General features: G+C 29.4%; 3 protein-coding genes, 1 non-coding gene and 1 pseudogene across 13 annotated transcripts; all 5 read right to left on the bottom strand.

Moving 5' to 3' along the window:
* Positions 1-503: 503 nt before the first annotated feature.
* LOC103488211 (uncharacterized) lies at positions 504-4898 on the bottom strand. Its single transcript, XM_008446836.2, has 2 exons — positions 3166-4898; positions 504-1128 (listed from the first exon to the last, which is right to left on the bottom strand). Exons 1-2 carry the CDS (start codon positions 3331-3333, stop codon positions 568-570), a joined length of 729 nt encoding a protein of 242 aa, XP_008445058.1. The 5' UTR covers positions 3334-4898; the 3' UTR covers positions 504-567.
* A 7496-nt stretch (positions 4899-12394) lies between these two features.
* LOC103488212 (uncharacterized) lies at positions 12395-16905 on the bottom strand. Of its 9 annotated transcripts, none has more exons than XR_007819492.1 (5): positions 14719-16894; positions 14484-14615; positions 13030-13096; positions 12614-12687; positions 12395-12475 (listed from the first exon to the last, which is right to left on the bottom strand). XR_007819492.1 is itself a non-coding variant. In XM_008446838.3 (5 exons), exons 2-5 carry the CDS (start codon positions 14836-14838, stop codon positions 12671-12673), a joined length of 336 nt encoding a protein of 111 aa, XP_008445060.1. In that variant the 5' UTR covers positions 14839-14913; positions 16348-16893; the 3' UTR covers positions 12395-12670. The 9 variants fall into 9 exon arrangements, 8 of the variants coding, with proteins under 8 accessions (XP_008445060.1, XP_050938201.1, XP_050938200.1 ...); XM_008446838.3 differs by having other exon boundaries at positions 12395-12687; positions 14719-14913; positions 16348-16893; XM_051082244.1 differs by having other exon boundaries at positions 12395-12687; positions 14719-14913; positions 16715-16891.
* Positions 16438-16560, bottom strand: LOC127148748 (small nucleolar RNA snoR77). Its single transcript, XR_007819825.1, has one exon. It is a non-coding gene; the product is annotated as a small nucleolar RNA snoR77 (small nucleolar RNA).
* A 556-nt stretch (positions 16906-17461) lies between the features above and the next one.
* LOC103488213 (AIG2-like protein D) lies at positions 17462-19755 on the bottom strand. 2 transcript variants are annotated; one of them, XM_008446839.2, is made up of 5 exons: positions 19486-19755; positions 19166-19238; positions 18616-18708; positions 17934-18020; positions 17462-17738 (listed from the first exon to the last, which is right to left on the bottom strand). In XM_008446839.2, exons 1-5 carry the CDS (start codon positions 19650-19652, stop codon positions 17592-17594), a joined length of 567 nt encoding a protein of 188 aa, XP_008445061.2. In that variant the 5' UTR covers positions 19653-19755; the 3' UTR covers positions 17462-17591. The 2 variants fall into 2 exon arrangements, with proteins under 2 accessions (XP_008445061.2, XP_008445062.2); XM_008446840.2 differs by having other exon boundaries at positions 17462-17726.
* Positions 19756-21625: 1870 nt separating this feature from the next.
* Positions 21626-24376, bottom strand: LOC103488214 (AIG2-like protein D; annotated as a pseudogene).
* Between the last annotated feature and the right edge of the window lie 2147 nt (positions 24377-26523).

Genomic DNA, 26523 nt, shown 5'->3' with positions numbered 1-26523 from the left:
TTATGTAATTAAACATGATTGGACAAGAATAGTAACATATTAGGTAGATGTTGTCTTGCACGCCTTATAAAGATCATGTTTCTTTTGGTATTGAAAAAGATAGATAGTGCATGAAAGGTCCCAATTGCATAAGAGAAAAATTTATAAGTTTGAAAGGACTAAAAGTAATTTCAAACACTTGTTGTTTTAAGTTCAATGATCAAACTATTAATCTCGTGAGATGATAGTTAACGTTTTATTCATTAAATCATATGTTCATATAGAAATTTTAAACGTTAAACAAAAAAATGTTAAAATACTATTTTAATCCTCGTAATTTTGTTAGTATTTAAAAATAGTTTATACAATACCAATACTAATGCACTATATCCCATCAAAAATTGCACGGTGGAGAAATGATGATGCTTAATTTGGGTTGATTTTTTAAAATTTTGGTAAGAGTTTCCAAGTCCTAAAAAATACCAATGAATAAGTACATATTAAAATAGATAAAAGAAGAAAAATGGGAGGGGACAAATTTGATACATAAATTAATCTCATAGAGGTTGTTGTACGAAAAGATGTGATCTAAACAAAGTTTTCATTACCAACAACAATACCATTATTGGCTTCAACTTTGGTGGTATTGTTTTTGGTATGAGCACTACAAGAAACAAAATCCAAATTATAAAGCAAAGGTAGCAAAGAGAGATAGCATAAGAACACAAGCACAGGTCCAAATATCCAAAGCAAAAGAGGAACAGCCGAGTAGAAGAGGCGATTCCCGACCGTGTTGAGGACGCAACCTTTCTCGAACAGCTGCGACACGTACTTAGGTGTCACGGGGGACATCGGTTCTTGTGGTGTGTTGATCAAAACATTCACTTGGTTGATAAATCTGATGGAAAGGGAATGACACAAGAAGGAGAAGAGGAAAATGGTGAGAATGGAGACATATTTGAGAGACAACATGAACTCGCCGTGCGCCCCGAACACCGAGTCGTTCAGTGGCTTTTTGATGCTGTAGGTACTGCTCAAAATCGCGGCAAGCCCGCACGAGATGAGGATCGCTGTTGTAGCCATAAGAGTTGATCCCATTATGGCATTTCTTAGAGTTTGAACAGCAAGAATGTTCTTCTTCTCAATGTCCTGAACTTCAAACAAATACCTTTTTAATTAATCTTTTTTTTTCTTTTCTTTTTTTTTTGTGAATGAATAATGAAATTTTTTTATATAACTTTTCCAATTGAGTTATATAGTTTTCTAGAGCCTAATTACAAAAGTGTAAATGCTTCTTTTTATTAGCAAATGTGAGAAGCAGATGTTTCAGACTCAGAATAATTCAATTGCCAATGCTTTCTGCATTTTTTTTTCTTTGGGAAAAATTTTATAGTTTTTGTTTTTTTCTTCTAATTTCCAAATTATATATTCGGAAATTAACTATTTTATTTTTTTCAGAATCTGGATAAAATTTTATTTTGAAAACGTTCTGAAATATTTTGTTAATTGACTGAATTTCAAGTAAATATATTTCCCAAAAAAGAGATAAAGAAAAAAATAGAACCTCAAAGACAAATAATAATAACCACAATAACCACAAAATCAGTTTTTTGTGTGCGTGAGAAACATCTTTTTTGAAAAACATTAATGATAATTTTTCGATTTTAAGAATTGAATTGGAATATTAAAAAAAAAAAACCAGCTTAATTTTATCAAAAGAAGTTTTCTAAAAAATATACTATATAAAAATTATTCACATTCCATAAAAGATCAAATAATTTGTTTGCCTTTTTTTTCTAATTATTTCCTTTTATTAAATGAAAAGGAAAATATTTTTTATTCTAAATCACTAACCAAGTTAATTAAAAAATGTCCAATATTTCATTTGATTTTTCTATAAATATTTCAAAACGAATCCCGAAGTAATTTTTTTTTTTTTTTTTTTAATTTTAGAATTTTGATCATAAAATATAACATGAAATTGTACCTCGATGTTAATATTATTCAAGGTGTCAATTTTAATCCAAAATTTAAAAGAATTTGAAAATTCAGAAATGCCAAAGCATTGTTTTTTAAAAAAAAATTAAAATGAAAAGTGGGTGTTGTTGATACAACTCAAAATCCACAATGTTTATTATATATTTTGAAGCAATAGATTGATTAGAAGAATAAAATAGTGAGAATTTATGGCAACCAACAGCTAAAAAATAAGAATAAAAAAAATAGGTGGATTGCACTATACTAATTACCAACACAAAATTAACTAAAAAGGTATAACTTTTTGCCATAATTTTTTTTAAAAAAATCATACAAAAATAAAAATGAAAATATAAATATAAAGCATGAACAAATAAATAAAAAAATAAAAGGATGAATGCGTGAGATATTTTGTCGGTTAGGATAAGGATAAACGTATTTCATGGAAACTTTACTTTAACGTTACTTTGTTTTTCAAAAACTCAAATTCCCATTCCATGCAATCCTTACTTATTTGACACATTTTAATCACTTCAAATTTCCTTTCTAAACTTTAAAAAAAAAAACAAACAATGAGTTTATTTATTACGATGATAAACTACAATTAGCTTCTTTTTTAAAACTCATTTTGTTCTTCATATGAAAATCACGATTAAGAGAATGAGAGAAAACAAATCCAATAACAGAAAAATATATTACCAAATGGAATTTAAATTTGCAAATTTGTGATTAGAGATATGCGACTTTTAAAATAAAAATTATAAAATCCAATTTTGCATATATAATAATTAATAGTTCCATAATTTTTCTTATATAAAAAAAAAAAAAAAAAAACCTTTTAAACGCAACTCATTATAATTAGATATAATCAATGTTCAGTAAAATAATTTATTAGAGACATAAATAATACGTTTAATGATAATTTTGAAGTTGAAAAGACCATTCAAACACAAATCTCAAAATTTAATAACTAATCTCGAAACAACATTTTTCAACAATACAAATTTCAAGTTCAAAAAAACATTTAACCTTCTAGGCTGTTCTTTTTCATTTTTGAACTACCAAAAAACAATTAAAAGAAGAAAAAAAAACACAATCGAAAATCAAACAATCACAATTTTCCGAAATCTAAAACCAAAAAGCACATAGAGAAAATCTTGATAAGAAAAAATTAGAGAAAAGAAATAGCAAAAAAAAAAAAAAAAATACCTTCATGATGGAAGAAACCCAGAGACGACGACCAGAGGTATTAATTCCAATGAAAGTGGCGAAAGGTTGAGTTCGAACTTTATACCATAATCCTAAATGATAACACATAATCAATATAAACCCCGTAGGAACTAATATCAAATCCAAATTGCTCTCTTTCCATCCCATTCTTTTCTTCTTCTTCTTCTTTTCAAATTTGTCTCTGTTTCTTGATCAAAATATATACATAGTAACTTATGTATATATGTGTGTGTATTTATAGGGAATTGAAAGAGAAGAGAGAATTAAAATGGGTGGGGGGGAGGGGAGTGGACTTTTTGGCCTTATTATTGTTATTATATTATATGCTATTTTATATTTTTTTTCCAATATGCTCAAACCAAACAAACACTCAACAAAGAGAAAAAAAACCTTCCCATGAAGAATAATCAAATCAATTGTGTAAAAGGTAATGACTTTTTATATTTCTATTCCATCACCTTTAGTTTAATTTTAGTTTAATTTTGTTTTAGGAGGTAACAATCGGAAAGAGATAAATTTGAAAATATAAGAACTGATACATATAGAATAAAGAAATTTTATTGTTTAATTAAAACAAGGATTTTAAAATATAGTAATTAAAATTGATACTCTAAAAGTACAATAATTAAAATGAATCAAAGTTGAGTCTATACAAAGAGTATTTAAAATAATTAGATGAAAAGATTAGTGGAATATATGGTCTAAATTCCATAAGTTTTCGATCTATTTATGTTGGTTCATTTATAGTGGAGTTAATAAATAAGTTAATGATATTGGTAGTTTTTTTTAGAAAAAGATACCTTTCTATGCTATAAATTTTGAATTTAATTTTTATTTGATTACTGATTTAATTTAAATCTATATGTATGAAAAGATGTGGTTTTTTTAGTTAATTTCTTTTTTATCGATTTCAAAATCTTATATTTTTACCATTCATTTTTTTTATCTTTATCCTAAGATTTCAATATTTTTACTTTATAACCATTAAGCTTTACTAACGTTTATTTTAATTACTGTTTGTGATGTTACTTTTAGTTAATTAATTTAAAATAATTTTGATGTGATGTATTTTAAGTAACTAATGATATTAACAACCCAAATTACAAGCGAATATTTGTATTCAAAATCTAAAGAACAAAAAGCTATTAATTATTTATTATTGTTATTTTGAAATAGAAGTAGTTTGAGAAGAAGGATTTTCTTTTCTTTTAATTTTAGAATAATGTGCATGACCGATCAAGATTTACACTTTTTTCAGTAACAATTAAGATGAGGGATTCAAACTACAAACTTCATAATTACTAATACACTTGAATACCAGTAGAACCAAACATTTTAATCATGGTTTGACGCCTCGTAGCATAGTTTTTGTTTGGATTTTTCTTTAGGCTAATAATTATATCCTTTTAATTCAAATTAATTCATTAGTACATGAAGGTCTTTTTAGAGTTTTAGATGAGATGCTAGAAGGCTTTAAAAGGCAGATTTTGGAATATTTTATGTTGTTCAACATTCATGTTTCTCATAATAAAGGTTTCGAAGTGGCTCGTTGTCTTATTCAATCACAGAACCGGTATGACAAAATCTAATCAGAGTCTTGTAGAATGGAACTCTACTAAATATTTTTTTAGCTTCCAATTTTAGTTTGTGTTAGTTTGTTGGTTAAAGAAAAGGGATAGTTATCTCTTTTCTTAAGACAGCAAATTAATTAGGGATAATTACATATATGAAATCTAGCACAAAATAATAGTAAATAAAAAAAAAAACTAAATAAGATCTCTAATTTTGATTATTGATTAATCATATCAACCTCTTCAAATTTGCAAAATGTCAACTTTCCGTATAACTTAATTGGATAATTTATGATATTGACTGAGCATTTATTTTGAAAAGAAAGATTATTCGATATGCATTTTATGGGTAAACAAAAGGAGCAAAATAACCTTAATATGAGAAAAGAAAAACAAAATAAATAAATAAACTTATTTCAAGGTTTTTTTTTTTTTAAATTGCTACCAATAACGCAAATAACGAAACTATTTATAAAATATAGTAAAATTTTTAAATAAGCTAGAGAAAATGGGATGAATTTTGCTATATTTGATAAAATACTCCTCTTTTTTCTTAATAAAAGATCGTATAAAGTCTAAAAAGTCTACCTATAAAGTGGATTTGAATAACTTTAGAGGTTTTAAATATAGGTTAGAAGATTACAAGGAACCTAATAAAAAGGTGGACATTACAATATATCTCATCTAAATACGTAATATTAAATTTATCTTCATTATAGGTAGATCAATCATTTCATAATTATGCTTTAAATATGTTATTTTTTAATTTTAATAAAGTTAAAATACTATTTTAATTAATATCATTTAATTAATTTTATGGTAGAGTTTTTATTTTCAACAAATCTCTCTATTTTTAATATTTTGTTGTTTAGTCGTTCAATATTAACTTTAATTCTAAATTATAACAAACATGTATTATGTGGATATATATTTTAATTCTTTTTTTTAAAAAAAAACACGAACCTACCACTTTTTAAATAAAAGTTTTAAAACATTTTTTAAAATAGAGAAAACAAGCAATATTTTGTTTTCCGATTTCATTTTCTAATCATAAACTAAACCATCCACCGGTAATTATCAATTCCTTTTGAAGTTGTGATTGAGAATTTCAAGGTCGAAACAAAAAAGATAAGGATAGTTGCAAATATAACAATTATATTTAAAATAATGAAGTATATAGCAACATTTTAAAAAAATTGCAAATATAGAAAAATTTGTCAATGATAGGAGTATATGACTGATAGATCATGTAACAAATATTGGTCTACCACTGATATACATACCATAAGAGTCTATCAACGATAGAAGTCTTTGCTATATTTGTAATTTTTTTAAAATATTGTTACATATCTAATAATTATTTTAAAAATTACTAACCACTATAATTACTAAAAAAGATAACATAAAAATTATTCTTAAAAGATTTTAAAAGTACCTTTATTAAAAAAAAATAATTTAAAAATAATATTTCTTTTTTTAATAAAAAAACTCTTAGTAGTTGCTTTTGATTTGTTTTTTTTTTCTCAAGAAGGCTCCTTTACCAAATATTAAAGTGATTTATTACTAACACGTTTTATTAAGTACTTACTATTAAAATACTTTTACTAAAAACTCGTCCACACACTTCTATGAATTTAATCTAGTTTAAATAAAGAATTAAACGCATAATCAAATGACATTAATAACAAAATTAAAATCAATTAAAACCCTATATCCCCATTTATCTTCATGAACCATAATACATTAAAAGAATCCCATAGATTTTGGAAGGTTTTCAAAACTCCATTAATGATGGCATACAAGATGCCACGATTTTTTTAGTTATTAACACGAATGTTTATAATTAGTTGAAGTATGCTCAATAGCAAATTTTTCACCATCATTCTCTCTTTCCATTATCTCTTATCTTCTCATCTAAGAAATTAATTGAGTTATTAAGTTTGGAGATTTTTTTAGTGTAAAAGAATCGTGAGAATGAGGATCAAACCATCAACCTCTAGAATGAATGGTTGACATTATAGTCATTAAGTTAAGTACACTTTGACTTGATATAAACTTTGAAGTTAATATGTTGTGCTTAAGAAATGTGTTTTAGGCGCAAAAAATGTGAATATGAAGTTTCTCAACAAATGTGCAAAAAAGAAAAATAAGAGAATATAAAAGTTCATTGATACATATGCAAAATTCAATAACAAATATTGAAATTAGTAGAGTTGAGTTATTTAACGCTAGTTTATAGAGTCAATGTTATCTCTTTTATTTTATTTTATTATTTTTATTTGATTTTTTTTGTCACTTACAATCTCTCCCTCATGTTGAACTCATCCAACGGGATCCAACTAGTAAGGTTGCTCTTGCACTAACACAACCTAACCCCCACGAGAGGAAAGAAAATGGCACCCAACCCTTACAACCCACATAGTTTATTTCCCTAGCAACTGAACATAACCCAACAAATACTCACAAATAAGCAAAACCAAGTCATGTCATCCTTATTACCTAGGGAGAATTTTGCAATTCCATAAGAGAATGGAAAGTTTCCACCGGAGAATGGAGACTCTTTCTTATTCCCTCAACTTATTATGGACCATGGGAATGTTTATAAAAATAGGTGGAGATTTACTAATATTGATGTGAAATCCACTTAGTGTTGTCAAAGAAAGTACAATATTTCTATAGTACCAAAATTCTCGCCAAAAATACAAAATATCATTGACACAAACATAACCATCCAATACAAACCCGGCCGTGACAGCACGAGCAAATCCAAAAAAGTGTTGACGGTATGAATATCCACTAGAAATATAATATAGTTACTGTTGTTTAGAGACGGGGAAAAATGTGTCTTTAAGGATTGGCTACGGTGGGAGAAATTTTATTTCAGTTTAACTATTTTCTTAATTTCAAATGTCACGTTGGGTTGGCAGCCTATAATAATAATATATATATATATATATATATATATATATATTGGTTGTTTTAAAAAGACCAAACGAACCAATCGCTAAAAATTCAGGACCTAAAAGTTACTTTTTACATAATTAATTAATATAATATTAATAGCTTTTGGGGAAAATTGGTAATGGTTCACCAAGTAAAAGTTAAGAGATACAGAGCTAATGCTCCTATTAGGTACAAAGATATTGTTAGTTTAATCATATAGAACAAAAAGAAAATGGACGAAAAAAAATTCATTTTTCAAAAGGTATGAAAGGGAACTGTTTTTTTTTTCTGAAGTCTTCTTTTAAGATTAGTTAGGGTCCTATTGAAAGGGCATCTTGATTATGGATAGATTCTGAATATTAATTTCTTGGTTACGCACATTAATTAATATATTGGATCTTTCTCTATATCTTGGACATGAAAACTACACTGAATAATTCAAATTAAACTTTCTTTGTTAAATATTTGGGTTGAAGGCATCTCTTCTAAAACATCTCTTCTAAAACTTTATCTTAATTTGCCATTTTTAGATAACTTCTCTTTGAAAACAATCATAATTATAACATGCCTTAGCAACAAAACAATTATTAATTTCACGTTGTAGTTTATAAATATTTAAGATCACACTTTATTTATATTATTTAAGTTTTGTACAAGTAACACGTAAGGATATTTATGAAACATGGTGAAAATGACTAAATGAGGATGACTTATATATAAGCCTTCACTCTCGTCCTTCGTCTCCAAATAATTTTAACTTGACTTGATACTCACCATGGAAATTTTCTATCTCCGTTCCCGTTTAGCTCCTAGAAAACTAAACCAAGATAATTGGTTTTCAATTTCTTTTTATGCTTCTGTTCATCTTTTTTTTTTTTTTTTTTTTCATTTGTTCCTGAGTACGCGACAAGCAATAACCTAGTGGTATATTTGTAGGGTTTCTCTAGGGGAATCATGGTGAAAATGACTAAATGAGGATGACTTATATATAAGCCTTCACTCTCGTCCTTCGTCTCCAAATAATTTTAACTTGACTTGATACTCACCATGGAAATTTTCTATCTCCGTTCCCGTTTAGCTCCTAGAAAACTAAACCAAGATAATTGGTTTTCAATTTCTTTTTATGCTTCTGTTCATCTTTTTTTTTTTTTTTTTTCATTTGTTCCTGAGTACGCGACAAGCAATAACCTAGTGGTATATTTGTAGGGTTTCTCTAGGGGAATCATGGTGAAAATGACTAAATGAGGATGACTTATATATAAGCCTTCACTCTCGTCCTTCGTCTCCAAATAATTTTAACTTGACTTGATACTCACCATGGAAATTTTCTATCTCCGTTCCCGTTTAGCTCCTAGAAAACTAAACCAAGATAATTGGTTTTCAATTTCTTTTTATGCTTCTGTTCATCTTTTTTTTTTTTTTTTCATTTGTTCCTGAGTACGCGACAAGCAATAACCTAGTGGTATATTTGTAGGGTTTCTCTAGGGGAATGAAAGGCAGCATTAGAAACCAAGAGACAAGAATATTGGAAATATGCGCATGGTGATCGTTTTTTTTTCAGAGAGAAGGGTAAAATGCAAGAAAGAATTTTTAACAGAGTATTGGATAATAGGATCCATAATGGGTAGTTGCGTTTGTTAATTAAGATGTTTGAAAATTTGAAGTGGGATGTGGTGGCAGACAATTATTTGGATTATTTGTTTGTGTTTTCCACATAAGCCCATGTATTGGCTGTTTAGTGCTCAAAAGACCATTCTAATTCTTCATAATTCAGGCTTCGCAGTTTTCACCTCATAAAATTTCATCTATTAGTTGGGAAAAGAAACTAGCTTTTTGGAAAAGCTGGCTAATACCATCTCACCAAATTGTCATGGTGGAGTGGCCATTCAAAGAAGGATATGCTATCCCAAGATCCACACCCACCCATTGCCTAAAAAAATGGAGGAAACACCACGCTTCTAAGTTATTTTCATCCCAATTTCTTTCTTTTCAAAGAAACTTCTAAGTGCATTTTAGACTGGGATGATTTGATTCAAACTTTATTTCAATCAGGTGTCTCTTCGTGGGAAACTTGAAAGCATTGTAGATATAATCAAACTATCATAATTCATTACCGTAAGTTTTTTGGTTGATTAGTGATTTAATATGGTATCAGAGCAACATGAAATTTTACGGTTGAATTCTTATGATGCAATTTTCTCTCTATCAAATTTTCAAGTTTAGAAGAAAATGAATTATTAAATTTATCGTAATCTATTTCTTTAAACAGAAGAGACCTAACATGCTCCAAAATTATATTTTCAACTCACCTTCTCACCAACCATCCACTATCAAACTCGCAAAAAGCTAGTCATCATTTTTGGAGGCCATCTAGTTACTGCTATGCGATATAGAGTCATTTTGTGGCTACTATTCAGAACTTTCAAGTGAGACAGAATTTTCCATTTTTCAAGAAAAGAAACCTATAAATTAGTCAGAGAAGAGTGGCTAACCTGGAAAATGAACTTCGTGGAAATATTCTTTAAGAGCTTTTGACACCTCATATTTCCACTTAGGGGTTGGAGATGGAAGCCGCTAAGCAAAGACCCTGAAAAAGTATAATGGAAGGATTAATTAATAATGCATATAATTTGACTTTGAGAAATTAAAGCAGTCGTAAAAGGCAATCAATCACGCTTGTTCTTAAAATTAATGAAGGATTTTTAAATAAGTCGGTTTTGCGTTTCATCGTTTTCATCCTCATTGGCATTCCATTTTTTATTCTTTATTCTTTATTTGTTTATTCTTGATCTTTTTCTCCTTTTTTAATTCGTTAAATAATCATTTAACTTTTAGTTTATGGAAATTTTTAGTGTTTCCACGGAGATATGCATATCCAGAAAGCTCACAAGTTCAAGGTCGATCAATCGAGCTTGTAGAGAACATTACCGATTGCAGCTGTCCCCTTGCAACTTCGAGGGCGCCACCCAATCTAACACTGCATTGCTCATACCCCTAAGTAGATGTTAGAGGAAGGGCTTTATAAATAGTCTCAAACCAACAACGGAGGTTAGTAAACAGAAGTAGAGATGGTTTAAGCAGATCAGTAAACAGTTTTCTGGAAATAACCTTATTTATACAGCATCATCACATGATTCACATTTGCCTTATACAAGTAACCTTATTAGTAAACAGAAGAAGTAAAGATGATTTTAACTCAAATTGACAAGGATCCATATTCACCAAGCTACAAATTAGAAGAAAATAGCCCCTAGCTTCCTTCAAGGAAAGAAGACTGTTTAAGAAAGTCAATAGTAAACATCAGATAAAGTTCCAACGTAATTGATCTGAAGAAAGATAGCAACAAAAGTTGTATCAAATTTTCTTATAAAAGAAAAGATAGTTAAACTGGTAAATATGGGCATATACATGCATATAACACACGCTAACACATACATATCTATACAGCTAAAAGTTTTAAGCTAGAATATGTACATCAATAGCATTGCTGGAAGGGAGAGGGGGTATTGCATTTTGAAATCTGGGAGACAATGCAAGATATCTTTCATGTGCAAAATGGTGATAAATGTAAGGTGTCTTTCAGTTAGAAATGGTGATAAGAGAAAAAAATCTACCGATAACAAATATTTCCATAAATTTGTTTTCCAAGAAATTACAATAGACAAACTTATGGACCATTTTGACTATATAAGAGGATTAAAGCATATAACTAGTCTCTGTAGTTTAACCCTTTGGTCTTTAATGCTTTCTTAATTTAGTTTTTAGACTTAATACAAGGCTCATGTTCCTAGTACAGAAAGGGCATTTGTAATTAAGTCCATTCACATTCACTCCCTATCTTAAATAATGTTATAATTAAAGTATGGTTAAAATAACTTTAATCAATGTTCTCTTAAATTTGTGTCTTATTTGATGTCTGAACTCTAAAAATGTTAAATAGGACTAAAAAATGTTAAATAGGACTTAAAGTTTTAAAAGCTGTCCAATGAATCCTTAAACTTTCAAATTTAAGTGTAATAAATATTTGACCAATTAATTCAACATTTTTTAGAATTGACTAATCTATCTTATACAAAATTCAAATTTAGAATTGTAGAACATATGAAGTTCAATTTAAAACAGTATCAATTAATTAATTTTTAAAAATTTTAAGATTTCAAAATATAAAAATTGAAAGTTTAAAAATCTATTAGACAGAAACAAAACATTTACTTTTAAGTCAAGAATTTTTACCCTATAAAATGAAGGAAAAAAGAACTAAGGTGTAAAGAAAACCCAATACCTTCGTAAGAGAAACTCGTTTAAAAATAGAAAAAAGGAAAATACAAAAACACTTCAAATTCGAACCCCAAAGAAATATGAAATCCAAGCAAAAATCACCGCACCCAACCCTCTTGTTACTCAAGCAAATAAGCAAATAAATAATTAAAGAATACTATTAACCAAAATCTTGTAGATTGAGAAGATCAATCAAACATTCAACGGATATAAAAATGTCACTGTAGAGCACTAACTGCAAAATAATTGAAGTTTTAAAGAACCTAATGCTACCAAGAAATAAATTGGAGAGAAGAAATGCTTAAGGTATCGTGCATCGGTATAGATGAAGCCTAAAATATATACATCAACCACCTAACTAGGAATTGTAAGAAAGAAACAATAGCCACTCCACATAATGCGTGTGCGAAAGATGCTCAGATGAATCAAACATTTATCGAAATTGAAATTCACCTCTACAAGCATCCAAAAAGTTGAGTGTATTCCCCGTTTATTACCTGCATATTCTTTGTTAATTCAAAGGATAGCAAGATAAACCATAAACCAAGAATAAATACATTGGCTTCAGAGAGAATCAGAAGAACAAATACTCAATGTTCAACCACATTAAATAAAAATATAAGAAAAACTCCTACAAGACTTGGCAATGAGAAGCTCATGCCATTGATGATGAGAGCTCCTCTGGTCCAACTTCAACCCCATTTCACCCCTGGAAAAAGAAAAGGCTGCAATATAAGTTATCCCAAGATATTACTTTCATAATTTTCCAGTAGCACCATCGTCCAAGATAAAATCATAGGGCAAAAAACCAAATAAACTAGTCAATTAACAAATGATGCTGTGCACTTGCTTAATTTATATATTATATTTGTATATAATACAAGGACATGACCACATCGCCCGATGGAAGTCTCCCTCCATGAAATGATATGCTAAAAATGCATTGGAAATATCAGAAGAAGCCGTTTCCAACAGAATTTCTTTGAAGAAAGATCTCTACACTTCATATCATTGAAGAGATACAAGAAGGTTCAAAAGGATAGATCTGCACCGTCATTGAAGTTTGGGAAAGTAACACACTTGAAAACCTTGCACTTTGAACATAGAACATATCCAACCTGCAACAGTTGTAGTGTCTTATTAGGCTTTTAAGTCGGTGAGTATATGCAAAGAAAATTAACAAAAAAGTATCAAAACAACTATATGCTTCCCGACATGTTGAACATCTCCCACACTAAAAGTGATAGAGCCCAAACACTGGTTCCCAGGAATAGATGAACAAAATGCTGAAACATCACATTACTCTGGTAGGACCAGAATATATTGAATTATAAACGATAACAAAAACAAGATAAACTAAGTGTTCGTGATACATGGACCCTCCCAATCTCAAGATCACTTTCAACCCCTAATTCACTCATCAAATATTACCTAACCCCTTATTTCCCTACTTAATTACCACTTCCCTGACAAACTCGGTAACTATTTACTAACATACCCTTGATATCTCTCTAATATCTTAGCATACTCCGGATGGTTGTTTACACCTTTTTATTAGATTGACTGGTAAGTCCTCTCTGTGTGGATTATTACTCTCCTAGGTCAGTGGTATATATGTCGTAGCAGAACATCATCAGCTGTAGTTTCTCCATTGTCATTCGTAGCAGAACTCAAATTAGTGAAAAATTTTAAGGACAAGCTTACCACACTTCTTCTGCTCTTAACATTTAGTTAGCTCCATTGCTACACATATTTTAGGAGGAGAAGAGGTGGCTATAAAGGTTTTAAGAAACTGATTATCAGCAAAATCTACCACAATTGTATTACCTAAAGAAACTGAATAGAATACTAGTGGCTCAAAGTATTAGGAACAACACCAAGCTTGAAAGCTGTAATAGCCGAATCCTGGAGGGGAGCAGGATAGAACATGAGAGATGAAGGTAGTTGCGAGAAGACAGAAATAGAATCCGACAGGGAAAAAGAAACGGTGATGAGGAAAGAAGAAAACGATTCAAGAACATCATTGAAAACGTAATGCTTCACTTTTGAGTTCTAGGAAGCAGAAGCACCAATTGTGAAACTAAAGGCCAATTGAGACCGACAACCTCAGATATACTCGTTTAAATGACAGTTTCAGAAAAGATAATCAACAAATCGACAGCATTCATTCAAATGCTTAGATTTTGAGAGACTAAAGAAAAAAAAAATGATTCAAGAACTTCAATAAATTTATTAACATCATGCTTAGCTTTTGAGTTCAAATTTTTTTTACAAGAATATATTATCTCGTCCTTCACAGGAAGCAAATTAGCAGAAGCACAAATTATGAAATTAAAGGCCAATAAGGACTAACAACCTCAGCTATCCTCGTTTAAATAAGAATCACAGAGAAGATAACCAACAAAAATCAGCAGCATTCATCATTCCAGCAGAATTTCTTGCGTTAGTGCAACGGCATAACGTTAAACAGCCATTTCAACATACTAATAAAGGCAGTTCACTTACAGCTCGGCAAGACGGACAGCGTCGGTAGATACGATTGTTCTCAGCCTTCACGTTAGTCTTCTGGCCTTCACAGAAATCACACACTATCCATCCTTTACCATTACAAGGTTCGCATTCAATTGTTGAATCAACCTTCAAGGAAATTGGAAAACAGTAAGTGATAGAAGCAAATGCGAAGTTTAAAGAAGCAACAGTGAGTTTTCATTGAGAGTGTAGAAATTGTAAGTACTTGTACCTGGACCTGCTGGATTGGTGAGCAACGAGCAGAACTGAAGGAAGATCTAGAAGAAGAGGATCGAGGTGGAGAAAATCCGACGAGGTTGATCTTCGTAAGAGTTGTAGCGATCGTGGCCATTGGAGCGGGAACAGAGCTAAACAATGAACAAGAGAACAGAATGGTTTTCCTTCATCGTCACGGTCATTCTGCTTTCTGAGGATGGAACGAAAGCACGTCATCTCCGCGCCAACGAAAGCCAAAAATTAAGATTTTACTCAAAAAAACAATTAATAAATAATAATAATTTATGAGCCTAATCCAACACTCCTTCATTTTTAAGTTTTTGACACAAACAAAATTAAATTCTTTTTTTTAAAAAAAAGACAGATTAGTACAAATTTTTGTTTTAATTTAAAACACGATTGTTGTTTTAATTTAAAAATGCTAATCTGGATGGAATAAAAATGCTAATCAAGGAGGTTAATTTGGAGTTTTGACCTAAACTATCTTCTTCTCTTAGTCCAAATAGTCGAGGTCTTGACCGAAGTCAAGACCAACCTTTAGGATCTAAATTGCAAATTTCATAACATCCATTGTATCCTTAAATCTAAAGAGTGTTGGAGTTACTAATCTTATTCTTGAAAGGAAGTTCTTCGATAGCCGTTCTTTCCATTGTGTTTTGTCATTTGGTATACTAAATTCAAAAATATTTCCTATATTTCAAAGATTTTTTTTCTTTTTTTTTCAACTTTGTTTCCCACAATCAAAACATTTCTCCCACAATACTTGACAATTTGCTCAGTACTCGACAACTTAGTTACCTTTACTTATTTTCTTTTGTTTATTGTTATTAGAATGATGAAGAGCTTTTTATATTTTAAATACCATACTAAATTTTTCTGCGCTGGGTGGGAGTTCAATTTTGAGACGAGAACCCAACCACAAACAAGCTCCAACCAAATTAACCCCATTAATTTCCATTTAATATTGATTTAGTTCTCGGTATTTAGATATTATTTCTTTCAAAAATTTATTCTTTAAATTAAAATTAAAACTGGGTTTATTCCTTTTCTTTTTATTTTTTATTCTAAATAATAAATAAATTTTTTTCACTAGTTCTTCCAACAAAATTTCAAACCTGAGAAGTCCACTTTGGTGCTAGAAAACCAAAACCAAACCATTGGATCAGTTTATATTGGTTCGTATCACCCTTAATATCTAGCATCTGCGTAACCAATGGAAAATATGCTTCAAAAAGATATGAAGGAAAGGAGACTTCAAATTGGGACCTATTGATTATGGGAAGGTTCGATATGCATTGGGATTCTTTGTTCTTGTTTATTTAGGATGATTTACAAAATTTGGCAAGATCACAATATACGACTACTAACTTCGATGTTCATTCGATTGTAATTAATCAACCACTAAATTTTGAGTTTTGTAAATTAATATCCAATCTCTTAAGATCAAAATCTTCCAGTTCTCGATTTCATACAAAGTATTGAGTATTTTAGAGAAAAATGAGAGAACGCCTTGTTTGATTGAAACCACAATTAACTTCAACTTGATAGATGTTCTACTGCTGCTATTTGCTTTATTTGATAGACATCTCTAATTTATGAACAATTCCCGTATATTCTTACTTACCGATCATTGATCAGCCAAACGATCTCAAATAATGAACACTGAAACAGAAATCAAGCAAGAAAACGACCCAAAATCGGTAAAAGAAAAACAAATGTACTTAGGCTTACTAGACCAGCTTCAAAGGAAATCTCAGCAAGTCTGAAGAGCATAAGCAATTCAATCTACGAGCAGTTTAACGCCTCCAATGCCATGAAAATTGCATAGGGGCTGCCTGAATTACTACTCGGAGCAAAATCGAATTTAAATACCGATTCAAAATAAGAAAAAAAAACAATAGAAAGAATAGAGCGAAAGAGATTTGAGTTGAAGAATGATGAATCATGCATGTATCAGCCTCAACAAAGATATTCACAAGGAGAAAATGAACCGTTGCGAATATGGGTGAAGAGGTTGAAGAGATGATTTAGGGAACCGCATTCATCTCTAAGGCATGTAAAATTGGCCAAAGAGCCAAACTCCAGTCCCATAAAATTAGCGATCTCCTTCGAAGTGATCGAGAAGAGGAAGATAGATTAACCCTAAATGAAAGAAAACGTCGTTGCCGCTACAAAGAAACCCTAATTTTGAAGCTCCTGTTCTAATCCACGCTTGCTTTATATAGGCAATTGACAGCTAATGAGATTACGATTTTAGCCCTACATCTCCCGGCTTTCTCTCTTTTAAATTTAAATTGAAAAATATAAGGAAAAAAAATCGAAAATTGAAATTCTAAAAGTACGCGGCCAGGTCATTCATAAACTGCCACGTCAGTTTAGTCTAGTCATTGCACTATTGCCACTTCATTTTTCGGTAAGATTTAAAAGTTTGACATTTTTTTTGGTAAAAACTTTATTTTAAGTTAAAGGTTAGAGTTTAACTCTATGGTTTATAATTAATATGTAGACATTCAAAATTTATACGTAAGGATTATCTACAAGAGTTGGAGTGAACAACAATTTACGAGATTTTGTTCTAACTACGAAATTATAGGGATTAATTTTGTAATTTAACTATTGAGTTTTTGAGATTTCGAAGACTTTAATACTAAGTTGATTTTTGTATTACAATGTGTGACTCAATCGAGAGAATCCAACTCTTACTTCAAAGTGATCGAATCGAGAGTTTACGGTCAAAATTGAAAATAATATTTGCCAATTTATTTCAAAGCCTTATGTTTTTCTTTCAATTTTTTATTGAAAAAGAAAAAGGCACAACAACAGGACTTGAATTGTTCAACATTGAGAACAACTATTAGATATCAATTATCAAGTAATGAGAGGGCTATCACCTCCTTCTTTATGATAGAATGATTCATAAGTTGCCACTCTTGATTTTGGTTCAGGCAATTGCAATTCTTCAACAAATCTACCAGTCATCTGTACAAACTCATCCATACGCGACTGTTTCCATTCCTTGTTTCAATGTGATAGAACATAATGAAAAATAAGAAAGGCATCTAAGAGCTTGGAACCAAAACCATTGATATTATATAAATTCACAACAAATTTTGGAGAGTTAGTATAAGTATCCCCACTTAAGTAAACGCATCCAAAATAGAGAGAAATGAGTCATTTGGTTTAATAGAGAATATAAACAAGATGTATTACCTCGAAATTCCACTCTCCATACAAAAAGCCTGGATATCTGTTGTTGTTCCAAACATAAGTAAGAGCTCTTAATTTGTCAGAACCATCCTGATAAAAAAAAAAGAAACGGAAGTTTGCCAAATTAAGATTAGTAAAATTACTGAAAAAACAATAACAAAACATTAAACTCACCACCCGCCCAAATGACAATCCTACATCGAATCTACTATTTAGACCTATATTCGGTTTTCGCTTTTGGTTTTTTTTATATTATGGTTGTATTTGAATAATTTTCATAATAAATTTGAATTCTTAACCAAATTCTAAGAACAAAAATAAACTTTTAAAAATTGTCGGTTTTTAGTTTTTGAAACTTGACTTGAATTTTTAAAACATTATGAAATAGACGACAAAATAAAGAAACCCGTAGGTAGGGGTAGTGTTTATAAACTTAATTTTTTTAAAAGATACATCGACATTGGACCTATTTGTACGAAAACAATCCTTCCAAGATTTTAAAAGTGAAAAGTCTATTATCAAATCTCAAGCAAGGAGTTCAAAGCACCAAGCAACTCATGTAGAATTATCCTATTTATATCACTATCCATAGCTAAAGTTAAGGTTATTCGTTCATTATAGAATGGTTAAAGACGAGCAGAGCATTTAAGAACTAAGAAGAACAAAATGGTTTCCAATAACTTACCAACAAGGAAGCCTCAACAACACTTTTTTCATATTCAACATCTTCAAACATATCCAAAATATACAGTTCTGGATTTGTGATGCCAAAGAGAACCTGCCAATGAGCATAACTATTCCTTGTGAAAAGGAGAAAAATTTATCATATCCCGTGTCAATATTTATCATACAAATCCAAGTCAGAAAGCATAAAAGTCTTTGGCATCTAACAATCATAAGAATGTTTACTCACAATGGAAAATGAAACCGTTTGCAACATGATTTGTTTTGAAAAATCTATCAATGACTTCAAATTTAGAGAAATTAACGGAAGGGTTGCAGTTTGAAGGAGTGATCATGATCCAGTACTCCATCTCAAAACGAAGTATTGATCATTTTTCAACTAACTACATAAATTGTTAAGCCAAAACAGGAGAAGAAGAAAAATCATCAGAGAATTCAATTAGAACATCTCAGGTATAACTCCAATGGTGGAAAAATCACAACTAAATAGAAGCGAAGAAACAAAACCAAATCCAGAGCTCCAAAAAGAAGAATATAGGTTTTTTGTTCACCTTTCCGGTAACTCTCTCATTCTCGACAGGCAAAATTGCTGGATACACACGTCCTCTAATGCTAAATCTCTGACTGCAGATTCAAAACAACCAATTTTTTTCACACATATGAATACCTAAATGATCAGTAGACGAATAATTATAAACAAATATACAGACCAATTCTCCAAAACAGCTTAGATATCGATTCATTGTCATAAGAAATTATGAAACACAAATTGGAAAAAAAGAAATTCGTTCGGTTCGTTTTCATCTTCAAATTTAGACGGAGAAATTGCGCGAAATGGCGATAAAAAAGGAATTTGTAAGAACAGACTGACTAGCCATGGAGAACAGCAGAAGAGGATTGAGGAATGCGCTTCAGAAGAACACGAAGGATGTCATCGGCTAAGAGGGTGCCATAGACGAAAACGTTGTGAAGACTGTCTGGTTGATCGGAATGAGGAGGAGGAGCAACCACCACCGTCGACGGCGCTATCGAACTCATCGTTCGCAGCGACGATAAGATTCCACGAGAACTATTGGGGGATTTATTTGAACCAAATATTTGAAAATTTGTTGGATCGCTGAAGAAGAATAGGAAGCTTATGTTAAGGGATTTCTTCAAATATATTATCTATCTTATTTAAATAATTTTAAGGGAAATATTTTATTTCTTCAAAGCAAATCCCTTGATGGATTTTTTTTTTTTTTAATTTGAAATTTTGACATTTTTTTAAAAGACTTTTGTTTGTATGAGGTGTAAATATTTATGTAAATGTTCTATTTTGACAATCTCATTTATTTTTTTAATGAATTTAAATTTTTTTGAAAAAGTATTTTCGATTTTATACTTTTATTTTATGATCAAAATATTTCAAAAATATCCATTGAATTTCTAACTAGGCGTATTTTTTAATTTTTTTTTAAAATCAAGAGGTATTTTTGAAACAAAACTTTGATATGTTTGTTGATCAAATTCAACGGAAAGGCTCTTCCTTTAGTCCATTTTGAGAATTAGGTTATTTAAAAAAAAATGGAAGTTTAGGGGTATTGTGGATAACTTACCCATTTCATAATTATAAACAAATTTGTCAAATACCCTATAATTTATAATTTCTTTCATAATATTCTTATATTTTTTAATGTTGCAATATTACATTTAACGGTTCATAAACATTTTACATCTCGATTTTTGTAATATCAAAATTTTGAAATTTCAAACGTAAATCAATACCGAAAACTATATGGGTATGATTTAAATTTTATTCAATTTTATAACTTAGTTTTCGTACAAAATTAAAAAAAAAAAGGTTCATAACATTTTGTGAGAGTGGAAGGATATAAAAGGCTAATGTCTATTTGGATGGGTCTATCATGGTCTACTAAAAAATTTACTGGATTTATAAATAATTTCGACCTTCTTATTATTTAGAATAAATTTTCTTTATTATTGTTGCAAATTATAAACCGATAATAAACACCAACAAAAAATTTAACATTTTTTTAAAAAGAAAAAGAAAGCAACAACAATTCTATAAAACACATCCCACGTGATGTACTTCTCGATTTAAAATATTAGAAGTACGAATCTTTACGATTCACGTTATTTTGATTTTGAAGTAAAAAATAAATAAAGGAGAGAGAGAATGAGTTATTAAAATAAGGATTACTAAACGTGGTATATTGTAAGTCAATGATTTAAGATGAGAGAAATGATAAACAATGGCGAAAAAACACGATGGGTGTTGCGTGTAAACAAAAGGGTTTGGCGAGTGCTTTGTTTATTTGGTAATTATGTTGAGGAAAAAAAAGTATCAGTTATAATTTAAATATAGCAAAATGAACTAAAATATCTATAAAAATAGCAATGTTTTATCTTCTATTAATAATAGATACGTAGTCATAGGCTGCATTTGATTTATAAGAGTTGTCGTGAAATTTCAAACAGACGTCGATTATTTATTTGTTTCACATTATTTTAAAAATTAGGATATTATTATCTGGGAAATATTAAAATACATTGTCTTTTAACGCCCTCCAAACTAGTCGGATTTTTATACCGAGAAATGAATGTAGTTGATTAATTAACAATTAATATCAATTAATCAATATTGTTAATTTTAATTAATTATTGAATATAAATATATTGTTCATACTTAATAATGTATAACAATGCATTTATCATTATCGATATTCTATGTTATTTAACTATTTAATATAAGATGTTATAATTAATTATTAATATTTAAATTAAATTATATTTAATTTTTAATAATTTAGTTAATCATATTCATCTAATTTACGACTCTCCCATTTCATTACACAATTATTTAGTTTTAGATTCTATATACAAATAAGTAAAATAAATACATTCTTTTAACTTTCAGACATTGATTTTGATTATACTGCATATTTAAACACAAACATTAATTATTTCATACATTTAATATATATATATATAAAATAATATCTTAAAGATACCAATAAAAGTTTATAGATTTACCATTTTATTCCCATACACAATTATAATTTATACACAACTTCTGTTTGTTTTTTCTTTTTACTAGGAGAGTAACTTAATTTTTCCCTTAAACACAAAGTACTGAAACCTGCTTTTTTTTCTTTTTAGCAAAGCTATGTAATTAATATTTTTTTATGGACCATGAGATAGTAAGATGACCAACAATTACTTAAATTCTTCAACATAGGATACCACTTATTTGATATCAAGTAATGAGAGTGCTATCACCTCCTTCAATATGGTAGAATGATTCATAAATCGCCAGTGACGACTTCGGCTCAGCCAATTTCAACTCTTCCACAAATCTAGTAGCCATCTCTACAAACTCGTCGTTTCGCAACTTTTTCCATTCCTGGTTCAATTGACTCGCAATGGGAGAGAGAAACAATGAGAGAAAGGGGCCAAAAAAAAGAGAAGAAAAGATCCATGTTCCACAGCCTAATATTGGATTTATAATTCGGGCAAGACTTGCACAACATTAGATCTTAATTTTTAGGTTAATACCCAAGTTAGAATTTCTTAATGTAAAAATTTGTTGAGAAAATGTTAAAATTTATTGTGAAAAATGATTATATTATTAACTGAATCGAACGAATTGAAATCACATAGAAGCCACACATGTTATCCAACTTGTTTCTCATCAAAAATAAAATCTAACTCGTTCTTCAAGAAAAAAAAGACTTTTTTAAATTAGTAGATCCACATTTTCAAATATGCTTATATACTTCGTATCAATTTAATGCAATGACACAAGCTTTTAAATCTCAACGGGTTTCTTTTCTGGAACGGACTTCATAGAAAATAATCAATACATTAAAATTTTAGAACCAAAATGAGCAATTGCCTTATAGATTAGGGATGATTTGATATATTGAGCCTAAAATTTATACCACACCTTGATAAGATCGAACAAAAGGAGCAAAGAAGGAAGTATTACCTCGAAACTCCACTCTCCATACAGGTTTGGATCTACGTTGTTCCTCCAAACACATAAGCAAGGGAAGGTAATTTCTTGGAACCATCCTGAGAAGAAAGAAGCTAGGATTAATGTTAAAAAATGGTTACAAAACATTAAACCAACCTCTCTACTGTTGAATTCCGTTTGATCATAACCCCTTTTTTAGATTGTCCTTGTTTTTTATTTGCTTTCGAGGTTTTGCTTTTCTCTAAAAGTCTGATATGCAATAACAAACAAGGAGTACAAACCACCAGACAATGCTTACCTTTTAAATTAAAAGAATTAAGAACTAAAAGGTTCCAATACTTACCACCAAGGAAATCTCGATAACCCTTCTTTCATATTCATCTGCTTCAAGTCTATCCAAAATATCCAGTTCTGGTTTCGTGATGTCAAAGAGAACCTGCCAATGAGCATGAATGTTTCTTGTGAAAAGGGGATACAAATTTATCATATGTCATATGTTTTCTTTTTCTTATATCTGTGGGTGTGTTTTTTTACCTGTGAGTGTCGGAGCAATTTATGCACATATCGATTAATCTCACAAGACAACCCACCTATGCTACATCATTTGGGATTCTTAAATAGACGGCGACTATAGATTTAGCACCTCCTAATCAGTTGTTTAAACTACGTATCCCTTTTTACTACTAAGTATGCCCTACATTGGGATGCAAAGGCTATGGTCTCCAATACTCGAACTGATCAATTTAGTTCTACTGTTTGCTTCACATTTCACAGTTAAAGGAAGATGTTGAATTATAGTTCTACATTTCACCGTTTGTATTTTTTATTCAGACAATTCAACATGCATGAACAAAGTGATGCTCCTATTGTTTAATATTACTGTTCCAATACGTGTGCATGTTTGGATTGCACCAAGAAAGCGAAAAAAGTCCTCAACATCTCACAAGCATAAGAATGTTCACTTATATAATAGAAACTGAAATGGTTAGCCACATGATTTAGAGAAATTAATGGTATGAATTGTTGAAGATGATCATGACTCCGCCTCAAAACGAAGTATTGATCATTTTTCAACTAACTACATAATTGTTAGGCCAAAACAAGGGAGGAAGATAGAACATCTCATGTATGAATCCAACGGTGAGAAAAATACAATGAAAAAGAAAGAAAACAAATAAAAATTAAATCCATAGCTTCAAAGAGAAGAATGTAAGTTTTGGTTACCTTTCCAGTAACTCTCTTATCCGCAACAGGCAATATAGCCGGATACAAACGTCCTCTAATGCTAAATCTCTGACTGCAAATTCAAAACAATCAACTTTCACAACAAAATTCGTGCATGTGAAACCTTAAATGATGATCAGACGAATAATCAAAAGCAAATAGCCAAATTCATTCTCCAGAGTAGTTTTAGATATTATCCATTTTGTACAATAAACATCACGATTCATTAGACTAAGAAGTTACGAAACAAAATTGGTTGAGAAATTCGTTCCATTCGTTTTCATTTCCAATTTAGACGGAGAAATTTCGCGAAATAGATAGAAAGAGAGTAGGTAAGAGGAGACTGACTAGCCATGGAGAACAGCAGAAGACGATTGAGGAATGCGCTTCAGAAGAACACGAAGGACGTCATCTGATAAGAGGGTTCCATAGACGAAAACATTGTGAAGACTGTTTGATTGATCGGAATCAGGAGCAGGAACCACAACAGGCGACGGCGCGATCGAACCCATCTTTCACAGCGACGATTGTCGAGTACAATTATTGAGCAATGAATTTGAAATTAATTTGAATCGAATATTTAAAGAGAATTTCAGGCCCGCGGTAATTATTTTTGGTTATTTTATACTTCGAAAATTAAACCGTTTTAAAGACAACCTTTTATTTTATCTTCTTATTTATTTCCTATCGATATTCTTTTAAAACAAACCCAAAGTTTTAAAATTAAAATAAATAAATAAATAAAAGAAGTCGTAAAAAATAAAACATTTTATAAAATATTTACTTTTTTTCTTTTGGAAAACTTTCGTAAACATAACCAGAAATATTTACGATCCGTGCATAAAGTTAGTCATTTTTTAAATATTTTAGATTTACTCTTTCATCTTTGCTCAAATCTATTATTTCTATTGTTTTTCTTGTTTTTTCACGTGCATTATTTCTTTCTCTTTTTTTTTTCATATCCTATCGTCTTTCTTCTTTTCTTTTTTACGTTTAAATTACTTAATATTTGATGGTGTATAAGAATCTTAAAAAAAATTGGTTAGGACGAGAACCAGAAAAATATTGAAAAAATCATTTTTACCAAATTTTGAAGAAAAAAAATAGCAAAATCTAAACGATCCAAATGATCCAAATCTAAATGATCTTATATCGAACAAAAAATAAAATCATCAAATCTAAACGATCGTGTATCAAATCTAAACGATCTTGTATTATTGTTGACGAGACATTTTTTGTATTTTATACGGTGGGCCTCTAGACTTTTCTCGTTTTCGAAATTGTTATGTAAATATTTTGTTGCTTTTTTATATTTTTTAAAAAACCTATTTTTCTTTTAGTAGTTTTGTTTTATGAAGTGTAAATAATTTGCCGATTTTTTTATTTTAGAAAAACAAAAACATTGTTTTTATTAATTTTGCTTTTAAATTTTGGCTCGTAATTCAATTATGATATTTGAGAGAAGTACAAATCATCATACGATACTGAAAAGGAAAAAAAGTAAACTCAATTTTTAAAAATAAAAAATGAAATGGGTAATTGTAATGAATAGTAAATTTAAGGATAATGAATGTATTAACAACATTTTAAAAGGGTTCCAAACGCACTAGAGTCTATTAATGATAAACTTATATCGTTTATGGTATATTGTCTATCGATGATAAAACACCAACTATAAAGTCTATCGCTGGTAAATCATGAAGGTCTAATATATGCTAATATTTTGATTCCGATTGTTATATTTGCAATTGTTTTGAAGTTGAGTTTTAAAAAATATATAATTTGTTTAAGTAAAGCTTGATTACGTAAAACATCTAAACATTATGGGATTTCTTTCGGAAAATTTCAACACGTAGATTATATAAAGGGTAGTGATAATGGATAATAGTTTTAAGAATAATAATTAAATATATATCAACATTTTGAAAAAACTACAAGTACAATAAAAATTTATCATTAGTGGACTTCTATCGTTAATATACTATTGTGGTCTATAGTGATCATAGACCAATATTTCTAACATAATCTAATAGTGATATACTACTTTATTTGCAATTTTTTTTAAATATTGTATATCTACTAATATTTTAAATATAAGTGACATATTTGAAACTATCATCGTATAATTTTGAAGTAATAATTGTATGTTTAAATTAAATTTTTATAAAGCAAATTATTGTAAATGACAAAACAGTTGAAAATATTTTTAAAATAATAACAAACTTAGAGATTCTATTAATAATAGATACTATAACACTATTATTAGTGTCTCTCAATAGTCAATCAGCGTCGATCAATGATAGATCTATAATTTTACGATACTTTGTAAACATTTTAGTTTATATTTCTATATTTGAAAAATATCCCTTTTATAAATAATAAATATATCGATTAATCATCTCCATACTTAATTTTTTAAAAAATACCAATTGAAATATAAAATTGTTTGAAAATAAACGTTTAAATTGCCATATTGAATCAATTTAGAAAAACGTATTAAAAATTGTCTATAAATTAAATCCCACATGTGCGAAATGCGAATTTATACTTCTTCAAATATCATATTAATAAAACGAACAATTTTCAACAAATATCTTAATTTATATAAAAACTAATTTCATTACGAAACTCCAAAGTTTAACAACTCCCATAATTTATTCATTAAAAGAAATTGATATTTTCCCATCAATTTTACTTCAAAAATTT

The sequence above is a fragment of the Cucumis melo genome, chromosome 3 (assembly GCF_025177605.1).
Source record: "Cucumis melo cultivar AY chromosome 3, USDA_Cmelo_AY_1.0, whole genome shotgun sequence".
Taxonomy (NCBI): Eukaryota; Viridiplantae; Streptophyta; class Magnoliopsida; order Cucurbitales; family Cucurbitaceae; genus Cucumis; species Cucumis melo.
The sequence above is the reverse complement of the archived record's forward strand: the minus strand, read 5'-3'. Positions and strand labels throughout refer to the sequence as shown.